Source organism: Mus musculus, chromosome 13 (genome assembly GCF_000001635.26).
Source record: "Mus musculus strain C57BL/6J chromosome 13, GRCm38.p6 C57BL/6J".
Lineage (NCBI taxonomy): Eukaryota > Metazoa > Chordata > Mammalia > Rodentia > Muridae > Mus > Mus musculus.
The window spans coordinates 106,903,354-106,916,689 of NC_000079.6; the positions used below are offsets into that span (position 1 = coordinate 106,903,354).

The 13,336-nt window shown below is 42.5% G+C and overlaps 1 protein-coding gene and 1 non-coding gene across 3 annotated transcripts in view; both read right to left on the reverse strand.

The window, feature by feature from the left end:
* Ipo11 (importin 11) overlaps positions 1 to 13,336 on the reverse strand; it is a 142,520-nt gene that overhangs the window by 108,915 nt on the left and 20,269 nt on the right. For both annotated transcript variants that reach the window (NM_029665.4, NM_001360897.1), the window contains exons 4-5: positions 7,391 to 7,463; positions 6,847 to 7,050 (exon numbers count right to left, since the gene is read on the reverse strand). In NM_029665.4, coding sequence (NP_083941.2) covers positions 6,847 to 7,050; positions 7,391 to 7,463 — 277 coding nt within the window. The remainder of the gene's footprint in view (positions 1 to 6,846; positions 7,051 to 7,390; positions 7,464 to 13,336) is intronic.
* Positions 4,337 to 4,479, reverse strand: LOC115488227. Its single transcript, XR_003950740.1, has one exon. It is a non-coding gene; the product is annotated as a small nucleolar RNA SNORA48 (small nucleolar RNA).

Sequence of the window (13,336 nt, forward strand, 5' to 3'; positions counted from 1 at the left end):
CAGACGGAAAAGACAAACTAGTGAAGTAAACCAGGTAAGAGGGACACAAATGGTTTTTTCTACATTTTCTTCTAAAAAACATGGCAGGGAAGTATGTTCATGAAGACACTACACAAATAAGCTATATGATAAGCACTCCTGAGAACTGGCTCTCGAAACCCTTAAGCGGTCGATATTCTATTTCTAACCAGAAGATAGAGTGCCGCCAACCCACAGCTTGGTGACTTCACCTGAGAAGCACACACTTAACCCCTTCCAACACACAAAGCGAGCCATTAACGTAGGCTTAACCTGTCTTACCTTCTCAAGTATTCTTAGATACTAAGGTCACTGTCCTCACAATTCCCACTAGGAAAAGTTAGCAATAAAATATTAAAGCCATGGAACGTATCACCATGCAACAAACTGTAGAAACCAGGACACTTTCACCTGAGACTAATCAGCAAGAAGCAGTCAACAAGCACAGAAGCCGGGCACACAGCATGGCAGACAACCAACAGAACAGAACAGAAGGGAAGGGAATGGCACTCTTCTAAATTAATTAAGAGATCTTAAGAGATAGAGTTCACCTCCTGGCTCAAAGAAATGCTATGTAAAAATATCTCTGAGAAGAACTGGAGAACAATCAGATAAGACGGGAATATGAAGTCATTTGTTTTTCACTTTCCTCAGGTGTGGCACATTAAAGAACACATTTAGATAGATAGATAGATAGATAGATAGATAGGACGGACAAACAGACTGACTGACTGTTGCAGCCTGTGTTGGACTGGGAAGGCTCTCCTGCGCTCACACCCTTGGCGCTGGCTCACCGCTGTGTTCACCATTAGGCCAGCTCCATTGTGTTGCCCAGGTAAGGTGCAGGGCCCATTGTCCCAAGTGCTAACGCCAGTGAAGAGGCAGGACTAGCTCTCCTGCTCTCATGCCAATATAGTAAGGACAGCTTAAGCAGCGAAACTCTTCATAGCAGTCTTCCCACACAGCTAGCTATCTGCACCTCCATCCTACACGACCAGACCCTGTCCTAGCACCTATGACCTACACGCATACATATCTGTGCTTCTAGGCTCAGCCAATCAGCTTTCTCCTAGATAGTTTTAGCTCTATATAATCTAAAAAGAGCTTGTTCCCATGAAATTTTGCTTTATACTTTCTTGTTTGTTTTTTGAAGCTAAGGTTTTATTACATGGCTTAGCAGGCTCGGAACTAACTAGAAAGGATGTCAGTTTGGCCTCAAACTCACAGAGCTCCACCTGCCTCCGCCTCTCACAGGTGCCACCACGCCCAGTTTAAATACCTTCATTTCTAAGAACAGAGCTCTTCTTCCATTGTATTTTGGGGCTGCTTTGTTTTTCAGTGCTGGGAACTGAATCCAGACCCTGTGCTCTTCCTAGGCAAATAAACACTCAATCACTGTACCATATACTCAGCCTAATTATTTACTTAACAGTTATTAAGCACCAACCACATGTGCAGTTTTCTAGGCTAGATAGCAGAACTGCAGCAATAAAAGTGCTACCTCAGTGATCTGAGAAAGTTAAGTGAACGTTCAGCACAATGTGGTAAATGGTCCACCAAGCTTAGCATCAGATGCTAGGCAGGCTTTTATCGCAGAAGACAGGGAAAAGAACTGAAAGGACACTACAACAAAGCCAACCATAATACTGAAGCGACTGCTAGGCTAAAACAAATACCTGAGAACCAATCAACAAATAAGAAGACTGTACCCTTTAACAGCCCAAGCAATTCATACTTTTATTGCTGAGTAACCATTAATAAAGGTTAGCTGTAACCCAGAATGTTCTACATATTTGACGTTGAAAGGCAAGGGGGGGGGGGGGGGCTGGCGAGATGGCTCAGTGGCTAAGAGCACTGACTGCTCTTCTGAAGGTCCTGAGTTCAAATTCCAGCAACCACATGGTAGTTCACAACCACTGTAATAAGATCAGACGTCCCCTTCTGGGGCATCTGAAGACAGCTACAGTGTACTTATTTATAATAATAAATAAATCTTTGGACCGGAGCCAGCAGGAACTAAGTGAGCAGGGTTGACCGGAGCAAGCAGAGGTCCTAAGTACAATTCCCGACAACCACATGAAGGCTCACACCCATCTGTACAGCTACAGTGTACTCATATACATAAAAATAAATAAATTAATTTTTAAAAATAGAAAGACAAAGTAGATCATTTCTTTAATCCTGACTCCTAGAAATAGAGCAAAACAAATGGGAGAAGTGGTGCAGCCTTTAACCTCAGCACTTGGGAGGCAGAGACAGGTGGTTCTCTGGGAAAGAGGCCATCCCTATCTACATAGGAAGGTCCAGACCAACCAGGGCTATATCAAAAAAGAAAAAAAAAAATCTGTGTAAGGCAGATGGCTCAGCAATTAAACAAACACGTTCTAGAAGAGGACCAAGGTTCAACTTCCAGAACACACATGGTGGTTCACAACCATCTGTTAACTATAGTTCCAGGGGATTTGATGCTCAATTCTGACTTCCAATGGCATCAGGAACACATATGGTGCATATACATACATGGAGGCAAAACATTTATACACAGATATTGAAAATAAACATTTAAACACAGTTGTAAAATAAATCAACAGAAATCAAGCTAACATGATACCATGGTATATCTCTGTCCACACATCTTCACTTGCAAAGTCTGTTACAGTGAGTCTGGTCTGGTTCAAGATCTCTGGCTTCTGTGACACCATCAGTCTTGTCAGGACTCCTCTCAGTTATCCTGCTGTTGCCCTGTACTATAGAGATCCTGTAGCTTTGGAACAGCAGGACTGTGTTGGGCTGGGCATGCTCAGTGCTGGCTCACCCATGTGTTCACCATTAGGCCAGCTCCACTGTAGGAGTAGCCTGTTGTGAATGGCCAGCCCTGCCACCTGGACCATGGTGAAGTCAAGCTCTTTTCTTTGCCCAGGAAAGGTGCAGGGCCTGCTCTCCCAAGTGCTAAAGTCAGTGAGGAAGCAGGGCCAGCTCTCCCAACAAAGTGAGGAGAGGTGGGCACATCACTCCCACACCCATGCCACCTCAGAACAGACAAATGGCAGGGCCAGCTCTCCTGCACTCTCGTCCTTGGGGCTGGCTAACCTGCTCCCAACCACTGGGGCCAGCTCTGCTGTGCTGTCCAGGCAAGATTCAGGGCCCGCTCTCTGGAGTGCTACAGTTGGTGAGGGGCAGAGCTAGCTCTCTAAAGCTCATTGACTCTGTGAGCAGCTTTCCTGACTGCCAGAGGTGGGGACAGGGAGGGATCACCTCTGTGCCCAAGCCACCCAATAGCAGACAAGTGGTAGAGTCAGCTCTCCTACACTCACATCTGTGGAGAGCCATGCTGCGAGCAATCGCCATTATAAGATGGCGCTGGCCTCCGCTGTGCCTAACTAGTAAACACGCCTTGTACGCAGGTGCGAGAGTGAACTCACGCCTAGTCACTGCCCATCTCGGAGCGTAGTAATGGGGTGATGGGAGAGCAACAAATCAGGAGCTGACACGCCACATCAGGTGCTGAAACGCCATGGCTGAGGGCTATATAAGCAACACCATTTTCCAGGGTTGGGGTCTTCCCTCCTGAAGAAGCAATAAAGCTTGCCGCAGAAGAACCGGTGGTTGCGTCTTTCTTGCTAGTCGAGTGGGACGCGACACACATCCACACACACACTCCCCGCCTTCAGAGCCAGCTCTTCTGTGCTGCCTGAGCAAGGCAAGGGGCCTGCTTTCCACGTGCTGTCAGTAGTGAGAGATGGGGCCAGCCCTCCAGAGAGGAGCATCCAGTAAGGGACAGGGCCAGTTCTGCACAGTCCCTGGACATTCAGGCGGTCCCAGTGGCTGCCCCAACCAGGGTCATCCTCAAGTTCTCTAGTGGTAATATAAGCCATGGTCATTGACACTGACCACTGCCACTTCGTAGTCACAGACTCAGACATGGCCCTCAGTGACAGCTACGGCAGAGCTTGACTTCACCATGGCCCAGGTGGCAGGGCTGGCCATTCACAACAGGCTACTCCTCTCCACTCCTGAGTCTCCAGTCCCATCTCTTTTCACAATGCTCCGGCTGCTCCATTTCTCTGTCTCTCCCATCTGTCCACCACATACTCGCACACTGTGGAGGCTCCAGGTACAGGCTGGCCACACAGCTAGCAGGTCCCTGAGTGACATCCTCCATCCATGCTGCTATGTGGAGTGTCAGCAAGCAGATGTCTATGGCCTGCCTGTGCCATTCACTAGAAGGCAAGTCTGTGGGTAGCATGGTGATCTGAAGGTCTCTGTCAGTCTTCCTCTTTCTGAGCCACCTTTGATCTGATTTGGCTTGATTTGATTTTTATGAGTCCTAGGCATAAAACAGCTTTGGCTACCAAGCCAGGTGTCAAGCTAGGATGCACAAAGGACTGCCATCTGCTCTGCCCCTGACTGACACAGAACACCACCACCAACAAGGGGTTTCTCCGCCCATTGCTGGAAGTAAGACAAGGTATTTAAACCAACAAAGTTAAAATGAAGAACATAAGAGTATGTAAGAATTACTATCTAGAAAGACAAGCGTGGTGCGGCATGCATGTAATCCTCACACATATACATACAGCACAGAATTGGGAGGCAGGGACAAGAACAGGAATGCAAGGCCACCCTTGGCCATCTGAAGCCAGTCTGGGCTGTTTCAGAAAGGAAAGGGAAGAGGAGGAAGAAGTAGAAGCAGACAGGAAGGAGGAAGGAAAGAAGAGAAGAAAAATGCCATGACCCAAGATTTATAAGCTACGCCCTCAGGAGTGAGGATCTCAGAAGAGTGGCTCTGAACCTCATCACCTGCGACCCAGAGACAGAAAACTAATGTGCATTTGTTGCTGTTCCTTCTTCCCTTTTTTTGTGGCTATGTTGTCTGGAGTAGTCTACAACTCCTGACCAAGTGACTCTTTGCCCTTAGTCAAAATGTAGTTGACCATATGTGTGTGTGTGTATATATACCACTGCATCTGTCAAAACTAATGTATTGAACATGAGAGATAGCCCAAAAATACACACTTCTCCCTATTTCCCTAAACTATCCTCAAACATGAGGCACTACACTGTGCACCAGGGAAAAGTTAGCTAGCTTTTTGTGAAAGAATAGAGGCTTACAAAGACTCTCATCTGGAACTCTTTTCTCTGGCTGCCCCATTAAACTGTCTATCTTCCGCAAGCTGCCAGCTCTTCAATTACTCCTCCCCATGTACAGCTAGGAGTCTCCTTTAGAAATAAATAAAGCATCTCACAGCGCTTAGAATCTGTCAGGTGTTCTGGCTGTAGCTGTGCCAGAATACCCTTTATTTTAAAAACAAAAGGCGGAGGGAAGAAAGCATGGGTGCATGTGCATACACCTCTACACAGGAGCTTAAGCATGAGGAAGAGTAGCTGTCAGAAGAGAGCAAGCCTGGAAAAGGCTGCTTCAGACCACATGTTAAGTGAAGAACCTGCAGGGCAAAGGCGGATCACTGGGAAAGCCTGAGTGACAGAACACTGAAGGAAAAAGAACCACGCAAAACAATGTCCTAGAAATACCTTAGTTTTCTGAGTCCTATCATAAACTTTCTAATTATGCATGTTTTTCATAACTACCAAACGTCAATAAGAACACCAAAACAAACACCTTCAAATTCAGCAGTATTACATGGTACAGTCCAAAATGTCACCATAAGCAATATGAAATTGCTATTCTGAAAAGTCAAAAATAGCCAGCTCTAAAACCATACTAAGAAAGTGGAGAAAGTAACAGCTGGTAAAAGACTGCCATCCCTGAAAGAGTTTGGATGGAATGTGCTGGATGGGCTCAGGTCTGTCAATATTAGAAACTAGCTGTGTGTGGTAGGTCACCCCAGCACTTGGGAGATGGAGGCATGAAGATCAGCAATTCAGTCTTCCTTAGCTACATAGCAAGTTTGAGGCCAAATTGAACCATAAGAAGCCCTGTCTTAAGACAAAAATTAGAAACTTGGGGTAGGAAGATGACTCAGCAGTTACGAGCACTGACTGATTTTCCAGAGGACCCAGGATCAATTCCTAGCACCCACATAGCAGCTCACAACTCCCTGTAACTCCAGTTCCAGGTATAAAATCTTCACACAAACGCACATACAGGCAAAACACCAATGCACATAAAAACATTTAAATTTAAGAAAGAAAGAAAGAAAGAAAGAAAGAAAGAAAGAAAGAAAGAAAGAAAGAAAGAAAGAAAGAAAGAAAGAAAGAAAGAAAGATTAAGAACTTGATCCATATCTGGTGGTGCTATTTTGTAAAGCTTTGAAACATTAGGGACTGTGGCCACCCTAGCAAAATTAGTAGGGTGAACACTTGTTTGAGCTCTCACCTTCCTGGTCCACCAAGATTTGAAGCCTCTACCACATAATGTCTGCCAACATCAGCTCTGTCTTCCCTGTCATGTTGGACTGAAACCAAGAGGCAAAATAAACCCCTCCCATGAGTTGTTTCTGTTGAGCATCATCACTAGAGCACAGGTAACTAACATAATCTTTCAGTTGTAGCTCTATTTTACACCCATCAACTATCTATACACGCCAATCTTACTGCTAACCATCCCCTTTTGAACGGCTTTGCTGAAGAGATCCGTTATCACATCTCAGCTACACTGACAATCTCAAACCAATTTCTCTGCTTTCAAAGTGTTTCCTACCACAAGCAACCTCACTGACACTTACGTGAGCTTTCCATACATACCACTGCAGTGTAGATTAGAAAGATTTCAAAATCGTTCCAAAAATATTAATACAAGAAAAATGAGTCATTTTTATACACATGTCACTATTGTCATAATCACATGTAATCATGTTAAATACTTACATCATAGAATAGCTTTCTGTCAGCGGCCAGGCGTTTGGATGCCAGCGTCTTGGTGACATGGTAGAAGGTCAGCAGAGCTCTGTGCTGGCGAAGGTCATCCTGGACTTTGACAGACTCTACAAGAGTGGGAATGAGCTCCGGCCACTGCCTAGGACAGTCTAACCGAGCAACCTTGGCAATCAGCACTGCGATCTGGGTCGCAATCTAGAGAGAAAGAGAGAGAGAGAGAGACCATGGGGAGTAACTAGGAAATCAAGGGCAAGGGATAAATAATACACTCGCATTTTGAAATTAACTCTCAGGAATTAACTATGTTGAGCAAATATTATTAAAACTACACTAAACTATTTAATGCAGTGGTCCATAGACTCTAAGAGCTATCAAAATGTCTTTCTAATCACAAATTACAAGTTTGACTCTTCAGGGTTTTTTTTTTTTTTTTTTGTCTTTCTTTCTTGGTAGGGGCAGGGCAGGGGACCTGACGCGTATCTCAGGATGGCCTCAAACTCTCCACTCAGCTTTCTTTTTTTTTTTTGTCACTAACCTGGTTTATTGGTTCATTAAAGTTGGTGATGAGCCCTGCACGCAATGTTGACTTTTCCTCTTCTGAGAGAGCACTGTAAAAAAAAAAAGTAAAATTATTATACAAGAGAATGCCACCCAGTAGCAAGAGAATCAAGAATGCTATGAATTCTAACAATAAAACTCCTTTAAATACATGATTATCTGCTTAGGTTTAAGTAGAATTATTGCCATTACTTAAATGCTGGCACACATCAAGTGAGAAGCCTAAAGCTCCTTCCCAAATGAATAAACAGAAAGCACAATACAGTAATCTACAGAAAATAAGATAAATTCAGAGTGATAATGAAGTATGTCGATGCTCACCTTACGAATATAAAAACACTTGTCTACAAAAAACTCAACAGATCAGACTTCTGGTTTCTTTCTAACTCTTCCTATAAATGTTGCATGTAGGAACGAGAGGATTCAGCAGTTAAAGCCCTGGCTGCTTTTCCACAGGCCACGTTCCCAACCCACATAATAACTTCTAGGCCTCTGTAATGCAGACGTGTGAGATCTGAAACCTTCTTCTAGCCTCTGCAGGCACCAAGAGCATACACGGTACACAGATGTACATATAGGCAGGCAAGACAACCATACATAGAATGTAAGTGAAATAAGGCATCAGGAAAAGGCACTTGTAGTCAAGTTTGACAACACAGACTCACGGGGAAAAGGATAGAATTATTACAGATTGTTCTCTGATCTCCAACCAGCACTCACGTACCAGCACATAAGTGTGCACGCACGCACGCGCACACACACACAGTAAACAAACAAACAAATGTAAGCAGCGCCCACACAAACCTGATAAAGCAGGCTGGGTGAGTGTCTGAGTGAACACCCTTAGTCCTACTGCTCTGGAAGCAATACAAACAGATTTCTGAATTTGAGTCTAGATTGATCTATGCAACGAGTTCCAGACTAACCAAAGTGTGCCTCAAAAATTGATTAATTAATTAACTTTGTCCTTCATTTTTCATCTTTGGAAAGGATATATGCAATACTAAAAAAATTTACTATATACAAAGAAAGAAAACATTGAGCTAAATAGAGAAGTTACTATGGATTTTATATATGTTGAATGTTAAACTGGTTCAGTAGTTTGACATTTTTATATTTTTCCTCTTCTGTTTTTAAACTGGGCCAAACAGTCCTCAAACTCAAAATCCTTCTGCCTGAGTTTCCCAAGTGTTATAACAGATGTGTACTACCACTATGTCCAGCTTTTATATTATCTATTTTTAAATTAAAATTTAATCATTTTAATGTTTTTCATTCTGCCTATGATAGTTTATCTAGTATGAGACAAATTATTCCAGAAATCTTAAACAAACACACACACACACACACACACACACACACACACACACACACACATACCTTTTAGGGCCAACAAGATGCCTCTGTGAGTAAAACAGTTTTATCTAAAGTCTTACAAGGAGTTTGGTTCTTCAGAGTCCACATAAAGGTGGGAGGAGAAAATAAATAACTGCACAGTACCATCCTCTGACCTCCACATGCAGGCCATGGGATATGCACACTCACACACCAGATATACACACACACACACTAATAAATGAATTTTAAGTAAAGTAGTTTTTAAAAGCAAAGTATAGCTGTGCGGTGGTGGCGCACACCTTTAATTCCAGTACTTGGGAGGCAGAGGCAGGTGGATTTCTGAGTTCAAGGCCAGCCTGGTCTACAAAGTGAGTTCCAGGACAGCCAGGGCTACACAGAGAAAACCTGTCTCGAAAAACCAAAATTAAAAAAAAAAAAAAAGCAAAGCATATATTATGAGCTAAATCATATCTCAAAATTAAATGTTGAAGTCATATAACCCAAGTATCTTTGAATACTACTTCATTTGGAAATAATGGAGTCTTTGTAGATTAAATCACATTAAGACAAAAATCATTCTGAGTTGATGGACTCTATTCTAATACTGGAATTTTTTCCTTTTTGTTGCTTTGTTTTGTTCTGACACAGGGTCTTGATATAGAGGCTAGGCTGACCTGAAACATGCTATGAAGCCCAGAAGGCCTTGAAAATAAATCCTGTGTCAATCTCCCAAGTGCTAGTGTTAGATCTAGTGGGGAAACCCCCCCAATTCCCGACTCGGCGTGCACCCAAAAAATCACGAAGGACCATCTCTTGATGTAATTACGTGAGGACGTTTAATTACGGAGCTCCAGACTGACATGCATCCCACACAGGAGATAACGGATGTTGGCCACGAGGCTTGAAAGCCAGGGGCTTTTATGGGGTAAGGGGCTTAGGGGTGTGGAATTCAGCATAGTGACACACTATTGGCTTATTCAAACATTAACAGAAAGATTACAGGGCATCAGGACTTTGTTCCTGTGGGCTGGGGGCTTATCTTTGTTCACACAGCAACCAGTTGATGTATGACTTTACCCGGCGCCAAGGGGCAATAGACAGAGGGGAGGTTTGGCCAGATGGTGTTGACTTAGATAATATAGCCCTGCTGGTCCTTGCATACCTTTTTATCTTTACAGTCAAGATGTTCTTAGGAATGCCTTAACAACAGCCCTGCCCTGCCATGCCTGGAGGCTGTTCTGCTTTGTTCTTAGTCCCAGGCCGGGGCTGTGGGCTCTTAAACTCACAAGTTACAATATTTTATCTTCCTTCACTAAGATTACAAGCCTGTACCTCTATGCCTATCCTGGTGCCCTTATAAGAAGAAAATGGAAACAGAGACACAAATCACTTGGCATAGATCATGTGACAATATTATAGGCAAAGATTATAGGGGCAAAGATTAGAATCATTCAATCACATGCCAAGAAACACCTACTATTGCTGGCCACAACCAGGAACTATCAAAGACTAATCCTATGGGCCCTCAAAGTAGGCAAACTTTGTGCTTGTGGATTTCCAGCTACCTAGTCTGTAGGAGAATAAACCTAGGTTAACTGTAAACATTCAGTTTGTGGCATGGCACCCTAAAGAAACCAACAACCCCAAAACAAAAGAGGCAGTCAGGGCAGAAGAACTCAGTCTCAGCAAGAAAAGACTGTACTGTGTGATGAGCCAATACAAGCATCCCTTCGGTACTCAGCCAGGAAAAAAATTTTAAAAACAAGCTGAAAGCAGCAGCCAAGAGACTACAGTTCGAGAGATTTCTACAGGACTCGCAGCACTAGGGAAGCAGAGAACTCAAGGTCGACAGAAAGCAGCATCACAGAGGACAAACACCCAAGGCGTACAGTTAAAATCCCCGGGAAGCTTTAACCTGAGGTAAACAGTAAACCAAAAAACAAAACAACAAAAACACCCTTAGCTACATCAAGGTTAAGGCCATATCCTGTCTGCTTACCTAAATTCTTTCTCATGAAAGACAACAGAAATTAAAGCCTCTCCAACTGTAATTATACTATGTTAGCATCCAAACAAAACATACACTATGCAGAGCCCAGAAACTAACCAATACATGACTAAATTCAAAACACAAGCAGGCACTATAGTCACCAAAACCACACTTAAAAGTAACTGTTTTTTAAGTATGTAGGAGATGGAGAATTTCAGTGGACACTCAGAATCTGGTTTTGTTTTGTTCTTAAGTATCAAGGAGAGATTCTAAAATGGAGCACAGTGAGTCAGTGGAGACGGAGACAGGTAGCTCTGACCGAGTGTCCACTGCTAACAACTCAAGAACCACAAACAGGAGGACAAGGAGTTCAAGCCCAGTCTGGCTTACACAGGAGACCCTGCCATAAATGAATAAATAGACAGGCAGGCAGACAGACAAACGCTTGTCTATCTAACCATGACAGTCTCAGCTCAATTCCTGAAACTCACATTGTAGAAGAGAAACAACTCCAAGTTGTCATCTGACTTCCATACATGTGACATGGAATGTGCTCAACCAGACACACACACACAAATAGATGATAGATAGATACACAGACAGACAGACAGACAGAGTTAGTAGAAAATATGTACCCATAACAGCATTACATAGGAAGGCTTAAATAGAGTTAAAGTATTATAATGAGGTTCTTACATTAGGTAGAAAAACTGACGTAATGTACTAAAACATAAGCACGCTCTAATACATGACAAGTACAATGGTATTCACCTGAATTGTAAAGTTGTGCTACACAAGCTTTCAAAGAGAACAAGTGAACTAACATGTTTTTTTTTTTTCCCAAATCCTTGAATAATCTCAAGTCAGACTCAAGGATAAACTGGAAATGAAGACTGGACACAAAACATGAATGCCAGGCTGTGTGCAGCAAGCAGAGCACTGTGTAATTCTAGCAGCGCTTTAGAGGTGGAGGCAAAGTATCAGGATTTCACAGCCAGTCTCACATATACAGTATGGCTATAAAAAGACCCTGTCTTTAAAAACTAAAACAAAGCCATGTATGGTGGCTCACACCTTTAATTCCAGCACTCAGAGGACAGATAGGTAAATCTGACAAACCTGATCTACACAGTAAATTTCAGGACCACCAGTGCTACACACTAAGACCCTGTCTCAAAAAAAAAAAAAATCAAAAATAAATACTAAAACAAAAAGTAAATAAAAATAGATATAAAACTCTAACAGGCATCTGTGTACACGATATCAGCATTCAGCACTATTTCTAAGAGAGAATGAGTGGGTAGCAGATTTGATCCCAACCATTCAGTCCTTACAGTAAATGTAATGGGCATAATACCAAAATAGAAACGTGTGCCATGTTGGATAAAAGCAAAACCCACAACCTACAGAGATGCTTCAGTGATTAAGAATATGTGCTGCACTTATAGAGGACAAGAGTTTGATTCTCAGCACACACATCAGGTAGCTCACAACTGCCCGTAACTCTAGCTCCAGTGCATCCCACGCCTCCCCAGGCACCTGCACACATATACATGTAGTCACACACGCACACGCACGTACGTACGTACGTACACACACACACACATACACACACATTTTAAAATAAAAAACCATCTATTTGCTACTTATAAAAATAACTAACTGGAAATGAAACAAAGTAATAATGAAAAAGACATAATACCAACACCAACCACAGACATAACAAGCAAATAGGAGCCATAGTGTAGCTGCTGGGGCTCTCTCAATGTCAGACAAACTAGACTCTAAGTCCAAACTCATTACTAACGCTAAAGGAGGACATTTTCATAAGACTTGACTACTATAACCTTGAATACCTATGGGACTATGGCAACCTCAATATACAGGAAGCAAAGTCTACTGAGAAAGAATAGGCAAGTATATTTGGTGTTTGGAGAAGTTTTCAGAAAACATGGAAAAAGGCAATAGATACAGAAGTCTTAACAGTATAATTTACAGATCTTAGATAACTGACATACACAAAACACTAGAATCCCCAACTACAAAACACGTTTTCAAATGCTGATAAGTCATTAATTATCCATCTTAGAGTATTTTGGTAAAATAAGAAAATATTATTTTTAAAAAATAATTTAAAAATTACTAAAAAAAATCTCTATGTTTAAAAATTGACGAGTTCGAGGCCAGCCTGGTCTACAGAGTGAGTTTCAGGACAGCCAGGGCTATACAGACGAACCCTGTCTCGAAAAAAAAAAAAATTTTTTTTTTGACAAAATGTTGCTGATTAACCTATAGCTGTAGGTCAGAAAAGCGATTCAGTTGGCAAGCCTGTTACTGCCATGGCTGCTGTGATCCTTGTGGAATACTAAAAAGCTTTCTTATAAAAAAAGATAATTCAAGCAAAATTTAAAACAAAGTGGTGGTGCACGCCTTTAATCCCAGCACTCGGGAGGCAGAGGCAGGTGGATTTGCGAGTTCAAGGCCAGCCTGGTCTACAGAGTGAGTTCCAGGACAGCCAGAACTACACAGAGAAACCCTGACTCGAAAAAACCAAAAAAAAAAAAAAAAAAAAAAATTCTATTTGACCTGAGACAG